Below are 27,546 nucleotides of genomic sequence, written 5' to 3'. Positions count from 1 at the left end.
TTTTTGAAATAATAATTATGTGTGTCATAAAGTGTTAATACCTTTGTTTTGTATCTCGACCACAACACCGGTGTCACGTTAAGATGCGCACCCCCCCCGCAAGTTGCGCCTCTACACAATATTTTACGGCTTCGTTTTTATCGAGAGGGTGCACTTAATGGACTCCTACACGAGAATACCGGTCTCTTGAAATAAATAACTCAAGAAATGACCACCAAGGTCTTTTCAGCACTTTATAAATAACATTCTATCCCTTTTTAAATAAATTTAACTGCTTTATATTGGTTTTTTATTAAATTGTCATTCATTCTCTTTTTTTTTAAGCAAACAAATAATTAAAATAAAATTATTATCATTACATATGATTTTTTTTTCCAACATGACGTTATTTTTTGAGTCAGTTTCCTAAATGTTCTTAAATGTACCATGGCTTGACCATAAAAATCAACATATAAGCTCAATGATGTGATTCCTCCGTTCCTTCATGCTACCGAACACATTTTGGTGGTGGAACATGAACACCGGAAGTAAGTAGGAGTAAACCCTCTCGCGGTGGATGTAGAGTAATAGGTCGGTGGTCTTGCTTTATAGTTAAGCCCCAAACGGAGACGGCGTGGTTTCCCTTTTATACCGAGTCCTAACTATTATGGCTGATAGCACCAACCCGACGGTGTACGAGATTTTTCAAAGCATGGAGCAGGGACCAGCTGCAGCTACTAGCACTGCCATTGCTCAGGTGAGTTTTCCAGTCTAATTTACTGCGGCTAACGTAATGAATTCGCTGTAGTTGCATTAAAAAGCCTATATGTGGCTACATAGACATGTATATACAGCAGTGGTGCACGGCCAGTGCAGCCCTGTTTAAGCCATGTGAAGCTCATTAACTGTTAGCTGACTGTAATTCACATGTGACTTCTATCAGTGGACAGGAACAACGTCAAACGAAGGAGCTACGAAATATCTGTAACATACGCAATTGTAATTATTGTGTATTATCGGAGCCTTAAAAAATAGCCTAGAAAACAAACAAACTATAGTAACGTCTTCTAATCAGGTTTAAAGACAATATTTTAACCAATTATGTTTTACGTGCAATGAAAAGCTACTATTAAATATTTCTGTTTGGTAAAAACATTTAGTTCGTAGAAACATGAACATGTTTTGCAAACACTGTATTATGTAAATATACTTGGCCCATATGAGCTGAGTTGCATAAATATTTTGGGATTTTTATGAATTTAAACGGTACTCAAGTACGAAAAAAGCGGTTGATCATCAATTGACATTTCACCATTTTTAAAGCGGGTGAACCACGAGTAAACTTGAGCTTGACAGATAGCGTCATTCTTGTAAGCGGTCTTCAACATTTGAACGGTTTCCGATGCTTTTTTTCCCGAGCAGAAAGCAAAACTTCAGCCGCGCGCTGCTCATAAAACTTCTCCATGAAGAAAAACGACGGCTGGGCAAAACGGTTCTTCCAAGAAAATTCACTGCGGGTAGATGAAACCTTCCTCATCAACGCCGCTTGGCACACTGATTGAGAAGGCATGGTTGAACAAATAACTAGCGGCAGAATCGTGTACTACGAAAACTGCGCGTGCACCAGCGTCATTCTGGAAACTTTTGGGTACCCCCTCTATTTACCGTATTTTCCACACTATAAGGCGCACCTAAAAACCTTCAATTTCCTCAAAAGCCGACAGCGCGCCTTATATTCCGGTGCGCCTTATATATGGACCAATATTGAGCCACAACATGTCTAGCAACTACGGTAAGCAGCCGCCGACTTCATTTTCCCCCATAGAAGAAGAAGTGCTCGGTGCATGCTGGGATAGTTGTCAGAACGCTGGTTTGTTAAAGTACGCGGACCGCTTCTTTACTTTGTGGATGTGTAATAATAGAGTACGGAACAAATTGGCAACCCAAACTGAAGTGTCTTCTGTGCGCCTTATAATGCGGTGCTCCTTGTATATGAAAAAAGTTTTAAAATATGCCTTTTATTGAAGGTGCGCCTTATAGTGCGGAAAATACTGTACATATTATGAAGTTATCGTAAATATTTTGGACTCAACATGGAGCTGCTGGCCAGGGAACATATCAATTATTATCATCATTGGTTCATTCTCAGTGATACTCAGGACTACCGATTAATTCATTAGTAAAAAAAATTTTTTTCCTTAATGAATAGGGCACCAACTCTGCCTCCAGCCCAGGGCCCCAAGTTCTTCCAGATCCAGTCCTGGTTTCGTTCCATTCTGTTCTACAGAATGGTTTTATAACTTGAGAAAACTGAAGACTTTCTATAGCGTCCATGACTTTAAACATCCTAAAAAGTTAACCTGTTACATTCAGAGGCTGCTTACTAAAACATGTTTCTCACTTTTATTGCGCAGTTTGTGCATTCTGAGGTTGTAATTTAGTTAATGTTGGGGTGTTTTTTTTAGCTGCGTGTTATGTGGGATGAACACAAAACTATGAAAAAACAGTGCAGATCAAGGTCGAGATCTGGACTTTGATGTCTGTCAATCATTGCCACATTCCATCCAGCCTGACCAGTCCCTGTCAAACAGAGGAGGCATCCTGGTCACCAATAAACTGAGAGCCTTAGTTCGAGTCATTCTTGCCCCCATTGGCCCATCAGAGCTTTTAAAGAATTAAAGAATGTAATGTGAGGCAGATTTGTTGGTATCATTGGCAAAGATGTGTAAAAAGCCATAAAAAAAATCAGAATAATCTCCAACTGACTTTTTTTTTTTTTTTTAAGAAATTCAACTTTTTGGAGAGAAAAATCCCACAATATTAAATCATGCTCGTGTACGTACCGCTCTACGTGCTGATAGTGAAGAGACAACTTACAGTTACATGGAAACTGCTCATTGGCGGCCATGCTAACTAGCCTTAGCATCAATGAGTGATTGACAGCAGTAAGACCCCGCCTCCCTGGCTCTGATTGGTTGTTTCTGACTTAACGGTGTATTTCTGCAGACGTAGGCAGACAAATTTCTTCAACAAGAATTTCACAGAAATGATTTCACAGAAATCTGATGTTATACGCTAATGGCATAGTGTCAGTTTCTAACAAATATGGAAAAATTGCACATTATTCATATTGTTTAAGGATTCATTTCTGTTCCTGCGCTCCATCAGGCCTGGTTGGACCATCACTGCTGTTCTCTGGGTTTCTTCATGGATGGGAAGTTCATCCTGCCAGCAGACAGACGAAGCCTCTCCCTGACTGATTCCAAAGGTGACAGCTGTGTCCGTGTCAGCTGACAACGTTTGATCAGAAATATAATTTCATGTTTCATCCCGTTTCCCCAGGCGGCGTTGTGTGCAGCACGGTGTGCGCTGAGGACGCTGACGTTTCCCAGTGTGCTTCTTCTGCTGCCGCCGGCTGGAAGTCCTGGAGCAGCCTGAGCTGCTCCCAGAGAGCTAAGACCCTGCTGAGGTTCGACTCGCACACACTGAACCCACGCCGCTCTGCCAGGCTTTGTTTGAGCCGCTAACCTGGATGCTTCATGTCCGCCCCGAACAGGTTGGTGGGCGTCCTCGGGCTGCACGGTCAGTGTGTGTCGGAGCTGTGTGTGCTGTGTGAGGCGTCCTGCTCGCCCACCGCCCTGGTCAGGCTGCTGCAGTACTACAGCGGCTGGGCTCAGCTCAGAGACACGCTCATACCCGACTGGACGCCTGTCGGTGAGAAATCAGCGATGCTGTGTTTTATTTTTATTTCATTTTCAAGGTTTTTGAATTAATTTGATTGTTTTCTCTTCCAGGCGTGGTTTTAGTCGTCTCTTCTGATGACTGCTCTCTCTATTCCCTCATGCTCAAAGTCCTGCCAGCACTGGCCATGGGTAAAACACACACATCTGGACCTACGATACAGTTTTTGTTTTGACATCTAAACCTTTAAAATAGTCACAAACATTCCACACATAGCTGTGGTTTTTTTTTATGAAAACAAATATCTCCGCCACATCATTTAAAAAAATGTAGCACAAAGTTAAGACCTATATCAGCCAGTCAGATTGCTTCAAAACATCCGCAACTTCCTGTTAGCAGTTAAACATGGCACCAAAAGCTTAATTTGTGTGGACAGATATATGCATATAGGTTGAGCTATAGAATATAACGTTAAATAAAAATAAAAAAAAGAAAATGTCCATTGTGAATCATCAACGTATGAACATAGTGGTGCATTATTTGTCGCCGACTGTAATGCGAATGACACCAAATCTCCGTTTTCCCATGTACACACGCAAATCTTGACTTTGGAAGGAGTTTTTCTAATCAGTTTTAGCGGAATTAAACAGTATTTGTGTGGACGAGTGGAAAAAAATAGCATAAAATGTATTAGTTTTCCCAGATGTCCGGTTAAGTGTGGACGAAGACTAAGATGTTTTCAATGTGCCTTGAAAAGCTTCAATACCCCTTGAACTTGACCACAAGCTTTAAAATACTCTTAAAGTCTTAAAGTAATGTTCTGTGACTGGAGGTGGTTGAGGCTACCAGTAGCTAGTTGCTAAAATATCATTGCTAGCTAGCTTTTTTTTTTTTGCATTTGCCATTTGTAATTTCAAATTTATCGCCATTTGGCTGGACAAAGTTTACACATTTGTGTGGAGATGTAGGTCTTAATATCTATTCATAATGTTTTAAAAAGACTTAAATTCTTGTATTTTGAAGATTAAGGCCTTGAAATGTCTCAAATTCATTTTAAGAAGTAAGTCGGCCTTAAACATGGGATTCTGTTTCCAGTTTTTACTTTTAAGCATAAAAAAAAATGTATGTTGATCTTTCCCATACAATTCTAGCGAAGCATTGAAACTTGCGTTTAGAAAATTTTTACACAATGTAAGATACATGAAGGGGTGTGAACACTTTAGCAGGTTGTTGTACCAGTGCTCCCTGTTTGTTCCAGGAAACTCTGTGATTGTCGTTCCCGGTCGGAGCGCCGCCCCTCCAGCGCTCCTCTTAGCGCAGCTCTTTACCGGAGCAGGGCTTCCTGCCGGGACGCTTAACATCCTAACAGGAAGTGATGTCACGTTGGGCGCCAAAGTGTCCCGGAATCCCGACGTGAGATTGATCGCTTACTGTGGCAACAAGCAGGTGTGTTGCATGTCTGACGGTAGAATTAGCATCCGTTTGTTGAATTATTTTTACATCTGACCTTTCACCCCGCTCCCTCTCAGGACGGGCTGGCTCTGTGTAAGGCCTCAGCAGGGATGGGCGTCCCCGTGTCCGTCTCCTCGTGCATTGGTGCTACCTGCCCCTTTATCATCTTTGAGTCAGCTGACATCGACAGCGCCGTGGATGAAGTCATACAGATTGCTTTCAAGAAGAAGAAGGAGGTGGAACAAGAAGCAGCTGTAGCTTGTCTCTTGTTTTCTGTAAATCCACCAAAGTGTTGAGTTGTAAACTTTTCTCTGTGCCTTCAGGTCCACTGGGTGCTGTGTGTTCAGGAGAGTGTGTCAGACAGCATTGTGGCCCGGCTGAAGCTGCGCATGGCGGGCATGAAGAGTGTACCTCTGAGCAGCGACGCAGACAGGGTCCTGGTGGATGCTGCAGTACAGGAGGCTCTGCAGCAGGGGGCGACGGTTAGTTTCAAATGCCCAGGAATCTACGAATGCTTAAAAATGTAATGCTGGATTCCAGTTGTAGTCGAAACTATGACAAAGTCAACTGAAAAGCGAAATCACATCCCCCACTGGGAAAATGGGATCAGCTTCAACTACCACCAGTTACAACTTATAAGACTTCACGTTTCAAAATGGCCACTCCTCGCAAATTAAAATGGAAAGTAAAGCTTAAACGATGTTTGCAAACACTGTTTATGGGCATCGCCATGTTGAAATTCTGACTTCTTAACCAGAGCGCCTTCACCCGGAGTCAAACCCAACTCTGAGTTTCCATTTCCCAGGTGACTGGAACACATCAAAATGAACCCCTGTGTGAAAGCAACTCCAGACCAGTTCCGCCAAAGTGGGCGGAGCCAGGAGACACTAAGGGGTGTGGCCAATCGTTGGGTTGACAAGAGAAATCTCTGTGGCCAACTTATCCACTGTCTCTCTATATGTTGCCATTTTTCAGACCCCAATGAAAACTTTTTTTTTTTTTCCCTAAAAAGGCGACTATCAACAATCTGACTTGTGCCTTTTTTCTTTGTTACTGGAGACTTTTATGGCAACAACATGTGAAAGCACCAGATGGATTTCTAGTCAAACGCCTGCCTCTGTGATGTAAACATCAACCAAGCTTTACTGTTTGTAACCAACAGGGAGATGATTTTCTGTGTATCTTTAATCTGGATATTTTACTTTGGTTTTTATCTCTTTATAAACAAAGTTATTAGAAATAAGTACCCTTATTAAGATTCCACTGCAGCAGCCACCATTTAGCCCAAAGGGGGCAGCAAAAGAGGGTTTTGGCAAAAATATTGCAGAACTGAACAAATTTACACTAAAGTGTCAACATTTCCACAGAAACAGAGATGGTAAGATGAAGAGCATACTTGGACACCATCTGCAAAAAATGTTGATTTGAGGATTAGTCACACTTTAAGATCTCATAGAAAAATAGTTTCTAGACTTGTCACAAGTTGTTTTTAGTTAGTTTTGTTCTTTAATTGCACTTTAAGGGTTTTGGAACTTTTGTCTTGAAATTTCAAAGCTATACAAAAATGTGTCGGAACAAACTGACACTCACACCGCCTTCCAAAAGTATTTATATTTAAAAAAAAATTTTCAGGTTAAAACTGCCTGTTTTTTTTTTTGTTTGTTTGTTTGTTTTTTACAAAAAGTCTGTACTTGCACCCAGTGCCTCAGAGTCGGTGTTTCTATAGAACTACCTTTAGCTGCTAACAGCTTGCTTTTGTAGGCGCTCAAGCGTTCAGCCATGTTTTGTTTTTTATGGAATAGGTCGAGCTCAGCCAGACTGGATCAAGAGCTTCTTTGAACAGCGATTTTCAATACTGCTGCAGTTGGATTTAGCTCTAAAAAGGGACTAAACATGAATTCTGTATGTTAGCTGATGGAATCAGGACGGGGTTAAAAGGTTTTTCCGTTTTGTGTCCCCGTCCTCAGCTGGTCCAGCCCTGCGGTGCCAGTCCCGGGGCCCGGTACCCGCCCACGGTGCTCTGTGGGGCGGCCCCCTCCTCTCCGTATGTCGTCACCCCCCCTCCTGGGCCTTTGCTGCCTTTCCTGACGTTCAGGAGCAACACAGAAGCTGTGCTGCTGGGTAAACAAACGACACTTTAAAAAATGTGCCATTCTGTCAAACTCCCCTTTTACTGAAGCATTTTTAAAATTCAGGGAATAGCATCTGTTGCTGAAACATAATAGCTTTCTACATGGATTTCACTGTTGTTCATTGAATCAATCACATATTTAAATAAAATTTGACCCCGGGTGTTTGGCGCTGTCATTGTTGTCGCTCTGTTTCCACACAGGGAACCACAGCCCTCATGGCCACGCAGCGTCCATCTGGACTGAAGACCTCACCCTGGCTCTGGAGACCGCTAAGAGGTTCACATTACTAACCATGTTTTTGTTTTGCTACCAAAACGCATCATCACATCACTCTTAAAGGGGCATTATTATGTAAAAATGACTTTTTTGAACTTTACATCATGTTGTAATGTCATTCCTTCATCAAAAACATACCTGGTGTGTTGCCTTGATTCTTTCATGCATGTTTGAGAAATCCTTTAATCTCCATGGCAACCATTCAGCTGCGCAAAACACTTGGGCGGACCTAGCTCTGTCCTCCTCAAAGCTACAGTTTCCAAGCTTCTGCCTGAGAGAGCAGCTGTACTCAGCTCCTTCAGACTAGCCAGCAGCAGTTAGCAAACACCCGGTGGAACTGCAAATCAGCTAAGCTCATTATATGAGCTACTTCTCAGTGCAACGTTAATTTAATAAAATGTTAAAGAGTTAATAGAGGACCCATGTTGTAATGACTTGCTGAAGGCGGAGTTTCAGAAAGAGCAGGAGTTTTTAAAGAGACAGAGGCTCAATTTCAAGGAGTTAAATTATGAAGTAAAATTTATTTTAAGTTATATTTGATATATAACACATATTTATAGGAGCTGAAGGTAATGTAGTTACTGCATTATGCTATAAAATGGCACTATGTGCCTGGAAAATGCATAGCACTGCTCCTTTAATATCTGTAAATATTTTTAGAACTGTTAAGTTAGTCCCTCCAATTTTTAGCAGTTTCTCAATCATGGAAATTAACCCCAAATCATCAGACCCGAGAATTTTTTCACGCTAGTGCATAATTGTTACCTCATTGCAAATTCTCTGGAAAAATTGTATTAAAAAAAACCAAGCAAACCTTGGATTTAAGTGATGCCAATTCTCACCTGCAGGTGGCAGTTCTTCTTACTTCTACTAAGCTGCTGCCTCAGCCTTACTTCATGTTCATGACTGATATATCGAGTGACACGTAGTCACGTCATGTACCGTCATGTATAAGTGCAAATATTCAAAAAATTCCTTGCTAATATTTGTATTGTAGAAGCCCAAATGTCATGAAACTCTTGTTGATTTTTTTCTATCCTCTTCCTGTGACTGTTTCCCTCCAGTCTGTCTGTGGGCTCGGTGTGGGTGAACTCCAGCTCCGTCTCCGATCCGTGTTTTCCCGTTTCCGGTCACAAAGACAGTGGAACCAGCACCGACGGAGGACAGGAGGTGAGTTTGGATCTTTTTTCACCATGGCAACAGTTTGACTGTTCATCCCTGTGAAGCCACACAGCTGACTACAGTAAAACACAATAAGCAATATTTTCATTTCGAACCCACTTTCGCTGCTAACTGATGCAATAAATAGACATATGAGCTAAAAAAATTTTTTTAATAGTTTTTAATCTGTTATTCAGGTTATTTAACCATCAGATTGGTACAAAATGCTAATATATCCATTCAGTGTTCCAGTGTTAAAGGAAGCAGAGCTACAGGATATTTCCCCCCCTTAACCTTTTTTACATGTTGTCACATTACAACTATAAACATCAACATGTTGTTTGGACAATACAACACAAACAATTATGTAACTGCAAAGTGAAAGACAGTATTCGGTTCCCTTGAGTCATTCATGCTTTGTAGAATCCTCTCTGAGCTCAAGCTCAGTCAAACGGCGCAGAGAGCATCTGTGAAGATTAATTTTAAAGTTTTGCCACAGATTGTTCTTTGGCTTTAACAACTTTTCAGACTAAAAAATTCTGGTATAGATCTGAATTAGAATCTGCAGGCCAAGCTATTTAAAGAACTGTGATTGGTGCAGTCCTACTAATAACAACTCTTATCTCTCCTCCAGGGTCTGTACCAGTTCCTGCGTCCTTCCTTTTCTTCGTCTCTTCCTCGCCCGTCTCCTGTTTCTTTGGAATACTCAAAGTTTGGAACAGAAGCTGCCCAGGTTGTCATTCCTGATAGCCCAGGCGGTGCCAGGCAGGTTTTTAATTCTCCCCAGATTAAACAATACACTATAGAGTAGCTAGCACAGAGGTAAATGTTTCTCTCTCTCTCTCTCTGTGACAGCATCCCTCAGTCCTACCCTCAGTTTGTCGGCGGTAAAGCATGTAAATCGGTGTCAGGCTGCAGTGTAGCTGTTCAGGCACCAGGGGGCGACAGCGTCCTGGCCTTTTGTCCCGATGGAGGCCGCAAAGACGTCCGGAATGCCGTGGAGGCTGCGATCAAAGTTCAACCTGGGTGAGAGCTTTGAGCACATATTCACAAATAAATGTGAATATGTGCTTTCTTTTCATTTTCAGCACAATGAAAAGAAACATGCTCTAACTAAGGAAGAGACGGGTTTTTATTCAGCTGGTTACAAGAAAAAGGAAAGGAAGAAAAAGAAACAAAAAACAAGAAAAAGACAGGAATGTCTTTTTCCTCTCAAAGGAAGAAAGAGGGAAAAGGCAAAAACAGAAGAAACATAAAACAAGACAGAAAAAAGCACAAAGAAACAAAGAAAAATACACAAGCGATTTAAATAAAAGACGAACCTGAAACCTTTAACAAAACTGATGTCTCCCTTTAACTTACAAATATTTTTGTAAACCTACATCTCTAAGGTTGCACAGTCAATAACCAGGCCACATCTGTTTATGCTGGTATTAAAGATGGGAAGGAAAAAACATTCAGAAACTAGATTTTGTCCCTTTACAGTTGAGTAAAATTGCAGCCAACTGGAAGAAAGTAAAAAATAAACATTAAACATTTTCTATCATTTGTATTACGTAGGCTGACCAAGGCCAAAACATGTCCGCACATACAGTAACTAGCTATCGTTAAGTGGAGCTTTTCAAGTTCAGACTCAGAAGAAAACACATTTTATTGTCTCTGTGTGCTCCTCTTGTTATTCCCCCCTAGTTCAACGTGATCGAGATAAGACTGTTCCTGCTGAGTCAGACAGTCTCTGAACAAAGTCCAGAGATTAATCATCAACAGAGAGTGATGAAACGATTTGTAATAAACACATCGTCTCCGATCCCAACAGCTGCTGGCAAAACTCTGTAAACGTTTAGAGTTGGTGATCACACACCCAAATATGACGGAGCGACACAAAGTGGTGTGAATGATGGAGCAGAGCTGCAGCTAGCGATTAGATTAGCGATCGAGTTATTCCAACAATTAATCGGTTATTCCAACAATTTATTGGACAAATACAATTAGCACTTTCTACAGAGTTGTTACTTATCTGCTTAAGTTTGTTTTGTACAAAATTAAGAATACATGAAAAATGGAAATAACTGATTCAATTCCTTGTTTAAATAAGAAAATAAACATTTTATTTCCCAAAAATGAACAACAAAGCATTCATTTAGTGAACAATCAATCATTTGCAGCAAAAGATGAATTTGCATGTAAAGTAGAATACTTATAAATGTGATAAGCTCAGCCCCTTCTGCTTGACTTAACATGGTTGCAGTGTAGGACTGACCTGTTGATTTATTTTTTGTATTAACTGGACAGAAAAAGATTCTTAATTGGAGATTTATTTTTCAAAATTTGAACCAGGTGAAGCTAAAACTGCTGGGTGGAACATATTTATTTCCACAGACCCATTTGTTAACGTCAAAGTCCAGTAAGAATTATTCTAACACTCCTTCCCTCCTTCAGCTGGATGAGGAAGAGTCCGTCTGCACGCGCTCAGTCGCTCTACTCTCTGGCTAAAGGTTTGGAGTCCAGGAGGAAGGAGGTTTCTGCGTCGGTCGGCGCCCAGCTGGGGGTTCCAACCGAGGAAGCTGACAGAGAGGTGGAGCTCAGCGTTGGCCGGCTCAACGTCTGGGCGGCGTACTGTGACAAAGTACAAGGTGGCTCCCCGGTGAGGCTCTTAGCATTTCTGCAGCGCCGCTCTTCACTGTGGTCAGCGTTGACCGTCGTCTCCTCTTCCTCAGCCCATGACCCAGTCCGGCGCCGCGCTCTCCTTCCCCGAACCACTGGGGGTCGTCGGGATCATCTTACCCGACGACGCGCCCCTCCTCTCCCTGGTTACTGTTCTCGGGGCAGCCATCGCAACAGGCAACGCGGTCGTCATGGTGCCCAGTCAGAAGTTTCCACTCCCCGCATTGGCTTTTGTTCAGGTAAAATAGCAATCCAGCGCTGATGCAACAGATACAGAGACTCAAAAAAAATATTTATGAAGTTCATATTAGGGATGCACAATATATCAGCATTAACAACGGTATTGACCACTGCTAGTAATTTTTTAAACGTATCAGTATGAATCCAATAAAAGAAACTGGGCCAATAACAACTAGTTAACATCTTATTGCAGTTTGTGTTTCTTGGGATGTGGTTGACCATTGGGCGCACCGATAAATTTGGCCGGCCGATCAATCAGCTCCAATTTCCTTGAATTTGGAAAATCGGCGATCGACTAATGTTTACATGTGAAACCGATCGTATTCACTAACCTTATCTATCCCGACAAAAGTCTGACAATTAGCTACTAGCTGATTACAAATTTGTTCAAAACTTAGTCAATATATTGGGGAGGGACTATTTCAATTGCGGTGTTTCCATTAAATATGAAATGCAGTTAAAATCACAAGTGAATACGTTTGTTTTTGTAACAGGTTTTTAAGAAACATGCTTCAGAATCATCCTCCAAATAATTCCTGTCATCTTTTTCTTTGTGGTTTTCACCATTTTCAACATCTGCTTGTTGACCAATGTGACTCGTTTGATGTGAAAAAGTGTTTCCATTGCATTTTTGCTAAATAAACCAATTTACGGCTGAATAAGCACCTCATCTTAGCTGCAAAATGTTTTATCAATAATCAAAATTACCGTGTTTCCATCAAGCAAATTTATTTTCAGAATGCCAATTTGTGGAGTTATATGACCAATGGAAACACAGTTACTGTTCCCTCTTTATCTGCCATAGACAAACCTGTCCACCAGGTCACCTCTACATGGGCCTGGCTAACAGCAGTCACCTTGCTGTGGCCTACTTAGCAACTTTGTCGCAATATTTAGCAACTTTTCATATATAAAAAAAAAAGTTGGTATTGGCCTAAATCGGAATCGGTTCACCCGTAATTGGTCATTTGTTGAAAGGGTTTAGCTATATTGGTTATCAGCCGACAATAATATTGATTTTCTTAATCAGCCAAACTTTTTAAATCAGTGCATTCCTTGTTTATATCCTTCAGAATCTCATTTTAAGACGTTTTCCTGATCTCACCTGCATTCAGATTTGTATCTTTCGTGCATGTTTTGGTCCTCATCAGGTGCTCCAGTCCTCTGACCTGCCTGCAGGTCTGGTGAACATCATCACGGGAAATCAAGACCAGCTCACGGTGGCGCTGGCTAATCACAGCGTCATCAAGGCCATCTGGTACTGGGGCAGCGCCCAGGTGAGGACGACACACTACCATCGTTAAATATAATAGTATATATATATAATGTGTATAATCTGATCATGTCTCTCTCCTGTGTGTTATTTCAGGGCTGTCAGTACTTGCAGCACACCTGCACCAGCCCGCTGAAAACCCTCAGGCTGTCCTGGCAACAGGGCGGGGAGGGGCGCGGCGCAGCCCCGGACTGGGCTCAGCCTCACCCGACCTTTCTGGAAGACCTATGGAGAAACGCAGTCCAGTGGAAAAGCGTGTGGATTCCGACCGCGTGAGACGCTGACCCCGTCCAGCAGCAGAGAGAACAGAAGGATGTTTGGTTATTAGTTCTTATTATCAGCAATACTCAAGATGATTTACTCACTTTTTACATTCTGTCCGAATATATCAAATATATGAGGACCATTTTTTAAATTATTATTATTCACAAAAAATGTTTTCACTGGCAGTACTTCTTCATACTGTCAAAGTAAAAAGTGCAATTCAAACTGAACAGTGCTGACATGATGTTATATTTTGTGTTGAAATCATTTCATTTTCTCTGGATCTATCAGTGTTACACACATATTGGATAATGCTATTAAAAATCTCTGACAGATGTCAGTAAAGTGTCAGCTTTAAAGTGTGAGACATTGAGCTCGATTTGGCCAAACCGCAGCAGGGTTAGTGGGCGGGGCTTCTGTCTCCATGGTTTCAGCTCATTCACTCATTTAGTGAGTTGAAACGTCTGGACTTAAACATAATACGGTTATTGCGACCAGTCTTCATTTAAATGTCACTGTTTTAACGAATACTGTGCCTTCCAGAATCTTCAGACCCTCTGAATTTTTTTTATTACCTTTTTAACCTAGGTTTGCACCAATAGATCCTTAATTTTTGATGATCGGCGGTCGGCTGATTTCTTACATGTGAAACCAATATTTTCTACCTCTGCAAAGATCGTTGTCACTATGTTTGGAGACATTTCAAATAGGGATGCACAATATATCGCCACTAACATCGGTATTAGCCGATATTAGTAATTTTTTTTAGCATGTCAGTATCGGTCCAATTAATAAAACTGGGCCGAGATGAACAACCAATATTGTTCACATCGGTTTCTGGTCTCTTCAGTAGAGAAATGTTAGTAGAGAAATATTAGTCAAATAAAAAAATATCGGCCACAACAGTAATATTAATGTTGGATACCAACATCAACACAAACGTTCATATGTGTGCATCCCTAATTTCAAACAAAAACAAAATATTGGCTAGTGAAGCTTCTTAATAATTGGTGATTGGCCAGGAAACTGCAACTGGTGCACCACTAGTTTAAACGTGACTTTATGGGTATTTCATCTAGATTTTTTTTTTTTTTTTGACAAATGAACACAAATGGTGCATCATTATGAAGTAAAAAGAAGAGAATTTACGAAGTCTAAGTTTGTACACTTGGATTAGGCGACCTCTGAAGGGATTTTATTGCACTTGATTTTATTCAGGGGTGTCAGTGAAGGACCTGAATGTAACAAATCCCTTTGCCAGGGATTTGTTACATTTTTACGACATTTTATCTTTCTCTTTTCACTTCAAAAGGACGCACTACTATCATGTTGGCCTGTCACGTAAAATCCCAATGAAATAAACTGAAGTTTGTGATTTATAACGTGACAAAATGTATAAAAGATGAAAAAAGTATCAATATCTTCAAAAGGTCCTAGATAAACAGTTTTGATCAGTCTCTAACATCTTACCTAACTGCCTTACTGTTACACACCAGAGGTCTATTCAGGTCCACCAGACTGAAGCGTCATCATCATGGGCTTCTGAATGACTTGTAGTGTTAACTGCTTAAAGTGACTGAGCTTAGCTTTCCCAGAAGGCTTCTGTGTTAACAACGGTTACATCTTTGTGGAATCGTGCCTGTATCTGTGGCCAAGTATAAACAGGACCGTCAGTGACTTGGCAAAAAAAAAAAAGCTAGCTCAGTTAAAAATGACTTGTATGTCTTTATTACTGTACCATAAAACTGTAACAGAGGCCATGGGTTCACTATGCAATGTAAACCTTCTCTTCATGATGTGAACATCTATGTCGAAATTGTGAGATTAAATGTATTTTGAAATTTTTGTTACCACAGACTCGCCAGGTACGTTTCTGTCCTAATCCATAAATTAAAGAATTACACAAAGTATGCAATTTGTTGTGTAACTTAGTGCCTTAATGAGTGATCTTAAATGCATTTCTTTATGCTTACCAGATTTCACATGTAGATTTGTTGCTTTTTAGTTTACAAATTTAGAAATAATTTTATTGCTAGTTTATATTTACCCAGAACTCCTTGTATTATTGCTAATACGCTAGCCTAACCATTTCTTTCCACTCTTATCTCTCTTCGCTGCTCCATCTGGGCTTCTTCCCAATGAAGTGAATTTCTCCGTTACTATTTCTTACCGGACCAATCGGCAAATCGAAGGAGAAGTTGTGAATGATGACATCGATTTTCTGTGCTTTCTAAAAAGTTTTAGCAATAGCAGCAGAGGAAATGAACAGTCGTTCAATGCATGTTGGTCACACTTCAAAATGTTGAATTAACGTTAACAACCGCCTCGTTGGGATTAGTACTTTTCTCTTCGTAGTGAAGGACGGTTTTTCACAGCGCAGGCAATTTTCGGTAAGCTTCATAGTGTCAAACTAGCACAATACCTACATCACGGCCAAATGTTAGCAGTTGAGTAAAATTAAAAACTTCAACAGAGTCCACGCCTTCAGCAAGAAATCATTTCTAAATAGCCAAGCATAGAACAAGTAGTTGGATTTTAGCATCATGTAGATGGACCTGGTGCTAATAGTTGTAGTCAAAAGATGTCAGAGAAGCTTTGTGTGTTTTAACATCCACATAAAATCTGTTACTAAATTAGCTTTCGAGCTTGAAAACATTTCCTGAATAAAGAATTTTTTTGGACAGGACATATAACCTCTCCGATTCTGATTTTAACTGGTCAGTTTCCTGACAGATCTGACTTTTTAAACACGGGCCATAAATATTCATAATGGTTGCTGTGTAGACTTCTGGAGGGCAATATTAGCTTGAAGTTAGCTTAATGTTAGCCTGCTTTATCCATTAACTTGTTTTGATGTGTTTAGAATCATTGGATCATCACTTGTGATATTAAAAATCTCTTTGTCTCCACCATGTTCTTTATGTGTTCTTCGTACATGGTCTCCGTCAAACAAACTGTTGTCATCTTAAACTTATTTGACCATAAGACCTACTATGGTCTATTTATGCTGGCATTTTTGTTTCAGAAAACCACTCAGTCTGTTGCAGCACGTAGTAAAACTCACTTCACTGTGGACGGAGATGCAGGTGGCACATAATTAGACGACATGAGTAAAAAGGATTTGCTCCTAGCATCTCATTTTCAGAAACCAGTTTTGCTTCCCTTTTAGTTTTCTCCCAAACTGGTTCCAGCCAGCAGCCTGTTGACGTAAACACCTCTGTGGTCACAAGACCTGTCTCCTCCCGCCGCTGTCTAACCCGAAGAGGAACAAAGTACCAGGAAGCGCAACCGAGAAACCGAGGAATGCCGAGTCACAACAGTGACACAGCACATTTTTAGTGCTGACTCACATCCTACTTCTGAGAAAAAGCTGACTAATAGTGTCAGGTGACAGAAAAAGAGATGGAAAGGCATTGACAGAAATGCAGAGTCACTGTGTGAGTTTAGCTAAAAGTTTTGTAGATTTTAAACTGTGGATCAGAGATACGATCCTGGATTTCAGCTGTGATGCAAATCAACTTTCTTTCTTTGAGGTTTTATTGTTCTTCATTAATTTCATATCTATTTCTGCTTCATTTCTCTATTTCTCTGTTTATTTAAAGGGACAATTCCCATTAATAATCGTAAACTCTTTAAACTCTTTTGTCCGTTGTGTAAATAAAGCTGATTCAGTCCTGCATGCTAATTTCAATTTGCAACCTCTGGTAGCTGAATGGTATAAAACACATTCTGTAAAGACTAAGATTCCCGTGTTAAGGTTTACCGTCCAGAACATTTAGACCACAGTTGCTTTTTATTTCTAAATAAGGATGTCAGCATGTTAAGGAACAGACTTTTTACATATTCAACATTGTTCAGTGCCAAGAATGCAGTTGGTTGCTTCCTCTAATCTCGTGGGGACTTTTTCCACTTTGTCTCACATATTTCCAATTTCATAAGCGTTCCATTGATCAAAATCAAAGATTACAAAATGTGCCAGGAAACATAAACCAAATTGAAAAGACGTTACATTTGGTTACCATGCCTAACCAAGTTTAGTGTATCTAATTAAAAATGTGGTATAAGCACTTTATGTCAAGAGAAGATCTAATTTCTAAGACTGTTTGCAGTTTTTCATGATGCTTTATTTTACAAAGGTAGCATGTCCTACAGCAGTTGTAACCAAATACTTTCAGTCTTGTTTTCTTTCGCTGACTCACAGTTCTCCATGCAGGCCTGAAACTAAAGAGTTAAAGGTGAAGAGGCAACTTGGAGACCAGATATTTGTCACCTAATGCCATCTAAAACATAAGGGTTGATAAAAGTTTGATGAGATAGTACAGCTAAGGTTGTCAAACGTAAATAATTCAACTGAAATGGCCACAGTGTTTTTCTAAGAAGGATGGAACACTCAGCATTTGTGTAATTGCCCTTCAACTTGAGCGACAGGTTCTGCAAAGGTGTCGTTTACTGTACATTCATATTGTCATAGACAACTTTTCAATGTGTGATCTTGAAACTCATTAATTTGTGCTTTAATCAAAGACAAATAAATGTTAGTCAATGTAAATCTAATCTATCTGAGTACGTTACCTTGAACAGGGAATTAGTTTTTATATAGTAACTAGTTTGTTACTTTTTACCACAAACTTCAGTGTATTCCATTGAGATTTTATATGATAAACCAACACAAAGTGATGCATAATTAAGAGGTGGGAGGAAAATGGCGCATTGTTTTTATTCCTTTCTTCTTATGAAAATTCTTTTTTTCTTTTTTAATAAAGTCCAAACGTTGCCCTTTGTCTGCTGTTCAAGACGCCAAACTACTAAACCAAACACTTTCATTGTTCACATAAATTATTAGGATTCTGACTGAGAGGAGTTATTTTTTTAAATTATTTTACTGTATATTTGAATCTGTTTTTATGTGAAACTATGTACTGTAACATTCAGGGTGAAGAAAGGCACCTACAAAAATAAAAAGCATTATTATTATTGTTATTATTCAGTTGTTTACAACCCAAATACCCAAGTAGGCTCTTCCATAACTGAAGTTCGAGTTACATGAATACGGATGAACCTGCTCTGCAACGCGAGCCTCTGATAGAAGCAGTTAACGTTTGTTACGCATCAGCCGTCGATGAATCACAGAGGAACTGTGTTACACAACACCCACAAAGAGAACAGAACAGAGCGATACAATCAAAAGAAAGTATGCATGTAGAAAAAAAATTTATAATACAAGTTTGCACACTGATTTTGTTGGCATTCATTTCTTATCTCTTTGCTTACGAGTACAAGTGTGTCAGTTGATAGGGCGTTAAAAAGTGAATGAAGCTGCTTTGTGAAGCAGGGCTGTGGTTCTACTGTCTGAACATGTCCTAAACAAAGCAGCTGGCCACGAAGACAAGCCCTGACATGGAGGAGGCAACAGATGGAAAGAGGAGCAAGAACAAGTGGAAAATTACTGGCCTGCTGTGATGTGTCATTCTCTTTTACTTCGTTAGGGTTACACGTACTAACATACATTTACAACAAATTACTAAAACAAATAGATAAACTTGCCACATGTTTCAAACTATATCTAACTTGAGTTAGGAAGGTTTGGATGTCAGATATAAAGTTAAAGGACGCTGAGGTCCTGACAAAATGCAACCCTGGGAGTTCCTCTGCAGTAAAACTCTTATTAGGAGAAAGATAGCGACTTTGTTCATAAAAGTTTCAACAGTTTAATGTTTTCTACAATGACATGATGTCTGAGACCTTTTTATGCTTTGTAACGTCTCGCAACATTGCTCTGCTATTGAGTAAAGCCCTGAAAGTCACACTGGTTGTATCCCAATGCCACGTCAGCGGTTTTAGAAGTCATGTGGTGTTTTAGGAAGTAAAAGTTCAGTTTATTGGCTTTGTGCAGCCATAAACTTAGCTACCGTGTTTCAGTAAAGGTCAAATTAAAGAGGACCTCAAAGGTCTGTAGCCCTTTAAAATGCTAGTTTTTATGATCCAAAAACATGAAACGATGACAAATTATTTCACAAAAAAGTATAAAGCAATGACATGGTAAGCTACCATAACAGTGTGGCTATACACGGCTGTACATTATGATGTCACCAGATGACTACGAGCATTGAGTAGATGCTTAGAACAAGTCAATGTGTGGATGTGCCATTGCCTGAAGTAATTGTTTGTAGACCTAAAGAGGAATGATGAAGACTCAGCACACAGTTTCAGTTAATTACAGCTAAAAACTACTGATCTGAGCCAAAATTGAGGTTCAAAGTGATGGACTCAGACCTGAACTTTCAGAGACACATAAAAACAGTTACAAGGTCAGCCTTCTATCACCTGGAAATAATTATAGGATTAAAGAACTAATGTTCCAACAAGTTCTTGAGAAACTCTTGCGTTTATCTTTAGTCGAATTGATTATTGCAGCAACACTGCCTAAAAAGTCATTCAGACAGCTGCTGCTGGCGTTCCCACGAAAACCAGGAAGATAGAGCAGTTCTAAAGTCATCCCACTTTAAAATACATTTGTTAGATTATAAATCTAGACCACTCAGATCTTCTGGTTCTAGTCTGCTCTCCATCCCCAGAGCCCAACAAGCAGCATCCAGGTTTTATTCTCCATTCTACTGGAATAACTTCTAGAAAACTGTACAAATAAAACAGCTTGGATATTTTAAACCAAGTATAAAAACCCATTTGTTCAGTTTGGACTTTGATTAATATTAACTGGAACATTATTCATTCTAGTCTGTATTTCAAACTTTTTTGTACACTTATTGTCTTGTTGCTGGATTGTGCTATACTTAAAACCTGCCTTGGCTTCCCTTGCGCGTTAGTGGTTCAGTGCAACCAGCTCCAAGACAACCCTTAATTTGTGGCTGCAAGGCCTCATAAGGATTGTGTGTGTGTTTCATAAGAGACAGCTCAGAGAACACAGCAACATATTTTAAGAATTATCATTAATTTACTTAGATTTAGGCCAAATGTGTCAATTTTTATGTTTAAGCAAAATATGTTATATAATCAGTACACACGTAGTTCACATTAACAATTTGGATAAATTGCTTATTTAGCTCATTTTTCCACGTAATCCTGAGAAAACACGTCGTCATCGCAGGTGGCACCATGTTAAACAGAAACACCTCGGTTCACCATTCCGTGAATCACCAAAGGAAAGAATGAAATTTGATCGTTTCACTGTGTTGTTACATCCTGCTGTGTCTTAAAAGCCACACCCTGATTCTTTTCTATCTCACCCTTGATTGCTGATTGGCGGAAACCTGCAGAGTGACGTTGACGTCTGTCACGAGGTCTGCCCAAACTGTATAAATAGAGAGGGAGCGCCGACTCACAGAACGGGGAACAAAGCCTTTAGGAGTTCTTGCTTCAACAGTGTTTGAACGGAACTTCTTTTTTTGTCTTCCGAGCTTCGCTTGAACCTACATTCCAGCGCTATTTCAATCCTGTTTCTACTTGAACACTACTAAAAAAGTCGACGTAAAGCTTTATTTTTCTACGGTTTTTTTTTTGTTAAAAAAAGCACAAAGAAACGCCAGCCAAGATGGAATCCCAGGTGCGTCAGAACTACCACCGCGACTGCGAGGCCGCCATTAACAGGATGGTCAACATGGAGATGTTTGCCTCCTACACCTACACCTCTATGGTAAGAAATTAATACTATTTGCACTACCTCTGCTTCGTTAGTCTGCCATTAACTAGTCGACCGCACATCGTTAACTAAAATGCTGCGTCACGGTGAGGCGTTGTTTTTGCTAAACTCCGCCATTACTCACGCGGCTGTTTTTCGCCAGATAATGATGGGCCGCGAGTCGTTTTAATGATTACCTCTTGGTTGGTCAACAGGCTTATTACTTCTGCCGCGATGACGTGGCCCTGCCAGGCTTCTCCCACTTCTTTAAGGAGAACAGTGAGGAGGAGAGGGAGCACGCCGACAAGCTGCTGTCCTTCCAGAACAAAAGAGGAGGCCGCATCTTCCTCCAGGATATCAAGGTAACGGCTAATGCCAATAGAAGATGTAGCAGCCATTTTGATTAAATTGCAACTTGAATCAAATTTATTGCTGCATACTGCGAAAAAGTAACTATTTTTTTTCTCCCATTTTTACAGAAACCAGAGAAGGATGAGTGGGGCAGTGGGCTGGAAGCCATGCAGTGTGCTCTGCAGCTGGAGAAAAATGTCAACCAGGCTCTGCTGGATCTGCACAAGCTGGCCTCTGATCATGTTGATCCCCATGTAAGTTAAAGGTTATAATGTTGCTTCATGGACGCTAAATGTTTTTGAAACTAACAAATAATTCTGTTTCAGCTGTGTGATTTCCTGGAGTCCCACTACCTGAACGAGCAGGTGGAGGCCATCAAGAAGCTCGGTGACCACATCACCAACCTGACCCGCATGGATGCCCACAACAACAAGATGGCGGAGTATCTGTTTGACAAGCACACCCTGGGAGACAAAAGCTAAATGCCCAGAAGGGAACATGGAGTAGAAGTGTGTGTAACAAAGGCTTCAGGCTAAACTTGTCTACTCCAGAGTTTAATCATTTCATTGACTGAATCAGTTTCTGAAGTTGTCGAGTGTCCTATCCAGAAGTGTATTGAGTAGTTGGTCTAAGTGTAACTTCTGATTCTCTGAATAAACATTTTGAGCTGGATTTCTGTGGTCTGACTTGTTTATAATTTGAAGGCCTTGTGCCTCAAAGAGATGTCCTGGTTAAAAGTGAAGCAGTAAAATGTTGAACTGACAAGTTTCTGAAATGACTGTCAATGGATGATCCATAGGAAAACTTGACGGCACCTGACAGTTCATGCAGCTTAAAATGCTACCTGGCATTTGGCCTGAAAGATCTGCTTGGTAAATCAAAAGACTTGATGCACAAACCTGAGCCAAATTACTAGACTGACACAAACCCCTAGCTATTGGGAAGAAAATTATTGGACTTGACGGTTCAAATAATGGCCGCAAGGCTTTTTCCAAAACGTATCCTTGCCTAAGGGGCAATTTGAAGACAATGATGCAGGCCTTGCAATGTGGACCTGGAATTGACTATTTGAGGCTGTTCCCTTGTAAAAATCTCAGGTGGGGTCTTGCTGAATGGAGTTTAGATGTTCTCACATGGCTAATGTGGGAGCACTGGCTTACTGCTACACTCCCAATATATGCATGATTATGTGGATTAAACTTATTTACTGGAGTAAATGGTTAAATATATGCAATAATCCATTTTCAAGGCTGTGTGTAGTCGAGATTTGTATGAACCTTTTATATTCAGGCTGGACAACAGACTTTCTAGTGAATACATTGAAATGTAAATTGCTATTCATTTTTTAGTGATTTTTAACTTGTAGGAGAAACTTTTATTTATACACTTTGGACTGAGGTGATGAACTATTTCAACCATTGTTCTTTAAAAAGCCAGTTTTCCCCGGTATTCCTCACCACCTATGCATTATGGGAAATTATGGAGATTGGTATATTTATAATACAGAAATACTAAAACATGTTTTTCATTTTTCAATATCAGAGAAATGGTTACAAAAATTGTTGCAGGTCTTAATACATTTTGAATGTGAATGTAAGAATGTGTGTTCTATTTAGGTAAAGATAAAAGTAAATCAGAAAAAAATTGAATACAACCTCCTAAACAACACAACCATTTAATAAAGCCAAAAATTAAAGTAACACAAAATGTGAAAGAATCTGGGAGCGTTAAGTATATAAAATATGTGTTCTACTAACTGTGTATCTAAAATAATAATTTGATTAATAATGCTCATTTCCTGCATGATTCTTATGAATTTCTGTAAAATAAAGCTTTTTTTCCCTGTAACATCGTTTCTGAGTTGTTTTAGAGTTTTGTTATTGCAGAGCGCCATCTAGTGGAAAAGCTCTGCACAAAATAAGACATTTCATTACGGTTGTGTAACTTCAGCTCTCAAATACATCTTCAACAGATGTCGTCTAGCCACGTAAGTTTTTTTCTACAGTTCACTAAATGACAATATTTTTTAAAAATGGCTATTTTTGTGAAAATAAAGAATTATCTTTGATCAATCTTCATTATTATTATTTGCAATCAAATCTTTGAAGATCCAACACCACGATATAGTTTCTAAAAAATATCATGAAATCCTCCCAGAAAATGAGACATTAGCTGAGGAGTTCATATCGTTGTCGATCCTATTTTTAGCATGAAGTTGGAGAGTTCTGCCTCAACCTCTTATTTCAGGGGCGAAGACTTTAATTAAGATCTGACCTGTTCTGTCCCATGGGGCAGAGTTCATCTGACACTTCTGTCAGATGAGAGAGATAGAGGTTCATGCAAAAGGATGTAATTGTTTCAAAGAGATGAATACCTTCTTATGAAAACATGTTTATCTGGATGCCATAAAATGCAATGGCAAAAAGTATTTGCCCTTTTACAGATTTAATCTGTATTTTAAAAAAAAATTCACACTTAAATATTTCAGAACATTATACATTTTCTTAATACTTTCAGACATGTTCTATTTAAATGTTTTCTTAAACAATTCCATAGATCATTTAATTCATTTAATAATAATAATTTGAAAACTGCATTTTGTTTGCACTCAATTTTGTCTAATAAAAAAAAAACTATTTTCCATGATATATGCAAGTGTCACAGAAAAGCAAAAACAGATGAAATTTGCAAATACTTTATAACAAAGGATTATTTTTCTTTTTTACAAACTGAAACAGTTTTTTCTGAAATTACTAAGTAAGTGGTGTTGAGGGATATAGTGAGGATTAACACAGGAGGAGAGAGAGGGAGCTGGACTTGGACACAACCACTTCCAATCAGTATGGAATGACGTTTGGATGACACAGAAGAATGAAAGATAAAAAGGATATAAGGACTGAGGACATATTGGGTGAGTTAAGGTGTTTTATGTGTTTATTAAAGTTCCATTATGGCCAACCATCACTGAATAAAAACAGTTTGCACCTTTTGATGAAAAATGAAGTTTGTTTCCCCTCAATGCTAAAATCCTTTTTCTCTGCAGTCAAAGTTGAAGGCCTTTGTTTTTAGCCACTTTGGACATCTAAAAATGGACATTCCTGTCCATTTTTCTATATAAAAAAAGCTCAAAATCCATTAGATTGGTTGGTTGAAGATGGTCTCTGAACACCAGTTTTTGACTTTTACAACAGATTAATTGGATTCAGTTCTAGTGTAACCAATTATTAGTGTAATCATTATTCGAAACTGACCTAAAAGTTTGGGCAGTTTAGGACAGTCACAATAGCAGACTTCGCTGGACGATAAATTGCCACAGAAATTACTGTGATAAATGATAGTATTGCTGTTCTGACATTTCAAGTCATATATTGATAATGACATAATAAAAGAAAAATAAACAAATGAATAAAATAAACCAATTTTAATGTTAGTCTCATTTGGTCAGAGCACCTTCTTCCACACCTGCTATCTTGCCTACAGTTTCTGGCAAAGTTTTAATATACTGGATGGACTCTGGTTCAGAACTCAGTTGGTTTTAATCATCCCTAAGGAACAGGGAGTGTTTTCTTTCAACACATAATTTCTCATTGGAGATCACATGTCAGGAACCCAAAGGTTAAATCCTACAACATTTCCACATGTCCTATTTAATATCCTATTTACACAGCTGTATGTTATGATGTTTGAACAAATCAATGTGGGTGGATGGATGATAGGCAGACAGAAGGGTGTAATTTAGCCTAAAATTATGTTTTGCTTTGTTGTTTTTTTTTTTACCACAAACTTTAATCTATTTCATTTGATTTTAAATGATTAACCAATACAAAGCGATGCATAGTTGTGAAGTGGAAGGAAAATTTTCATTTCTTTCTTTGGATCCAAAGTGAAAAACGTTGTGAATTTCTAACAGCTTCCTTCACTTTGATGACCATGAAAGAAATCCAGTCCCAGCACACATAGTTCACATGGACAAATTTGATACATTTCATATTTAGCTTATTTCTTCACGTAATACTCAGGAAACACACAGTCATCGCAGCGCAGGTGGCACCATGTTAACCAGAAACACCTCGGTTCACAATTTCCATGAATCAATAAAGGGGGGAACGAAATTTGATCGCTCACCGTGTTGTGTTACATCCTGCTGTGTCCTACAAAAGCGACACCACGATTCTGCTTATCTCATCCTCGATTGCAGATTGGCGTTAACTTGGCTTTCACACCTGTCAGAGATCTGCATAAATACGGAAGAGCTTCGACTCCTTCACAGAACGGAGACCAAAGCCTCTAAGAGTTCTTGCTTCAACAGTGTTTGAACGGAACTTCCTTTTTTCCCAGCCCGAGCTATTTCAACACCACTGAAGTAGTCGACGTAAAGCTTTATTTTTCTAAAATTTTTGTTAAAAGAACAAGAAAACGCCAGCCAAGATGCAATCCCAGGTGCGACAGAACTACCACCGCGACTGCGAGGCCGCCATTGACAGGATGGTCAACATGGAGATGAATGCCTCCTACACCTACACCTCTATGGTAAGAAACATTTATACTATTTGCACTACCTTTGCTTCATTAGTCTGCCTTTTACTATTTAGCCGCTACACATATTACTCACCTTGTCAAATGAAATGTTGCGTCTCGCTGAGGCTACCACTGCCCGCTTTCAGGAATGAAAATAAGAGAAACCCACCAGGTTACGGTGCCTGCAGAAGTGGTATACTTTATTTCACGGCTGTTTTTTGTAAAAAACAAAAACAAAAAAAAAACAAAACCTCAATAGTGCAATTATCAGAGGTGAGTTGGTGTGCCCCAAGTTAAGCCTCCGTATTTTACGGGTGGTAACTCTAGCTGAGGCTTCAGTTGTTAGACTCCGCCATTACTCCACGCAACTTACCCATAGCTGCTTCTTCGCCAGATAGTAATGGGGCGCGAGGTATTTTTTAAAATTTATTTTTAACTGTACTACTTGCTTGTTCAACAGGCTCATTACTTCTGCCGTGATGACGTGGCCCTGCCGGGCTTCTCCCACTTCTTCAAGGAGAACAGTGAGGAGGAGAGGGAGCACGCCGACAAGCTGCTGTCCTTCCAGAACAAAAGAGGAGGCCGCATCCTCCTCCAGGATGTCAGAGTAAGCAGCTAATGCTAACGGAATACACGCGGCGGGCTTTATTACGTTTAAATTGCAACTTGAATCAAACTTACTGCTGCATACTGCAAAAAATGGAACTATAAATTTTGATTTTGCAGAAACCAGAGAAGGATGAGTGGGGCAGTGGGCTAGAAGCCATGCAGTGTGCTCTGCAGCTGGAGAAAAATGTCAACCAGGCTCTGCTGGATCTGCACAAGCTGGCCTCTGATCGTGTTGATCCTCATGTAAGTTAAGTTATAATTCTGCTTTATTGACACCAAATGTTTTTGAAACTAACAAATAATTCTGTTTCAGCTGTGTGATTTCCTGGAGACCCACTACCTGAACGAGCAGGTGGAGTCCATCAAGAAGCTTGGTGACCACATCACCAACCTGACCCGCATGGATGCTCACAACAACAAGATGGCGGAGTATCTGTTTGACAAGCACACCCTGGGAGGCAAAAGCTAAATGCCCAGAAGGGAACATGGAGTAGAAGTGTGTGTAACAAAGGCTTCAGGCTAAACTTGTCTACTCCAGAGTTTAATCAGTTCATTGACTGAATCAGTTTCTGAAGTTGTGTTGAGTGTCCTATCCAGAAGTGTATTGAGTAGTTGGTCTAAATGTAACTTATTCTCTGAATAAACGTAGTTTCTGGCAAACATTCTCTGAATTTTGAGCTGGATTTCTGTGGTCTAACTTGTTTATAATTTGAAGGCCTTGTACCTCCAAAAGAGACGTCCTGGTTAAAAGTGAAGCAGTAAAATGTTGAACAAGATTTTGGAACTAACAAGTTTCCTGATTTAACATGTTTCATAAATGACTGTCAACACAAGATCCCACAGGCAAACCTTTTTTTCTTTAACGGCACCTGAGAAGTTCATGCAACTTAAAATGCTACCTGGAGTTAAGCCAAAATAAAACGGATTTGCTTGGTAAATCAGAGAAGCAAGACTCTTCATAGACCTGAGCCAAATTATTAGACTTTGACGCAAAACCCTGATCTATGGGGAAGAAACTTGAGAATCCCTGGGCATTTTAAATGGGTTCTTAATTTTGGAGGTGCAAGGCTTTTTCCAAGTGAACTTATCCTAAGGGGGAATTTGAAGACTAAACCACACAAAGATGCAGGTCTAACAATATTGCAGAACAATGCACACATTTTCTTAATACGTTCAGACATTTTATATTTATATTTTAAAAATTCCATAGAAGAGGTTATCAGGTCTGAGTGTGAATAGTGAAATTCAACATTAAAATCTATTTTCATTAGAGTTCAGGTTGGTTGGGAAATCTCTTCCCCCTTGAATTC

General features: G+C 39.7%; 3 protein-coding genes across 3 annotated transcripts; all 3 read left to right on the top strand.

The window, feature by feature from the left end:
* Window positions 1-480: 480 nt before the first annotated feature.
* Window positions 481-15,032, top strand: aldh16a1 (aldehyde dehydrogenase 16 family, member A1). The gene is made up of 17 exons (XM_008415280.3): window positions 481-736; window positions 3,148-3,247; window positions 3,322-3,448; window positions 3,536-3,693; window positions 3,774-3,851; window positions 4,919-5,106; window positions 5,190-5,348; window positions 5,436-5,594; window positions 7,080-7,233; window positions 7,445-7,520; window positions 8,585-8,690; window positions 9,316-9,446; window positions 9,537-9,707; window positions 11,121-11,325; window positions 11,399-11,584; window positions 12,737-12,862; window positions 12,955-15,032. The coding sequence occupies exons 1-17, from the start codon at window positions 647-649 to the stop codon at window positions 13,132-13,134; spliced, it is 2,394 nt and encodes a 797-aa protein (XP_008413502.1). The 5' UTR covers window positions 481-646; the 3' UTR covers window positions 13,135-15,032.
* Window positions 15,033-20,449: 5,417 nt separating this feature from the next.
* On the top strand, window positions 20,450-21,781 carry LOC145552432 (ferritin, middle subunit-like). The gene is made up of 4 exons (XM_081609619.1): window positions 20,450-20,773; window positions 20,974-21,120; window positions 21,238-21,363; window positions 21,436-21,781. Exons 1-4 carry the CDS (start codon window positions 20,672-20,674, stop codon window positions 21,589-21,591), a joined length of 531 nt encoding a protein of 176 aa, XP_081465745.1. The 5' UTR covers window positions 20,450-20,671; the 3' UTR covers window positions 21,592-21,781.
* A 3,607-nt stretch (window positions 21,782-25,388) lies between these two features.
* On the top strand, window positions 25,389-26,898 carry LOC145547565 (ferritin, middle subunit-like). Its single transcript, XM_081609618.1, has 4 exons — window positions 25,389-25,639; window positions 26,088-26,234; window positions 26,354-26,479; window positions 26,550-26,898. The coding sequence occupies exons 1-4, from the start codon at window positions 25,538-25,540 to the stop codon at window positions 26,703-26,705; spliced, it is 531 nt and encodes a 176-aa protein (XP_081465744.1). The 5' UTR covers window positions 25,389-25,537; the 3' UTR covers window positions 26,706-26,898.
* The last annotated feature ends 648 nt before the right edge of the window (window positions 26,899-27,546 follow it).

The sequence above is a fragment of the Poecilia reticulata genome, chromosome 8, assembly GCF_904066995.2.
Source record: "Poecilia reticulata chromosome 8, P_reticulata-male-v2, whole genome shotgun sequence".
In the NCBI taxonomy this organism is placed as follows: domain Eukaryota; kingdom Metazoa; phylum Chordata; class Actinopteri; order Cyprinodontiformes; family Poeciliidae; genus Poecilia; species Poecilia reticulata.
Note: the sequence above shows the minus strand (reverse complement) of the source record. Positions and strands in the feature narration are given on the sequence as shown.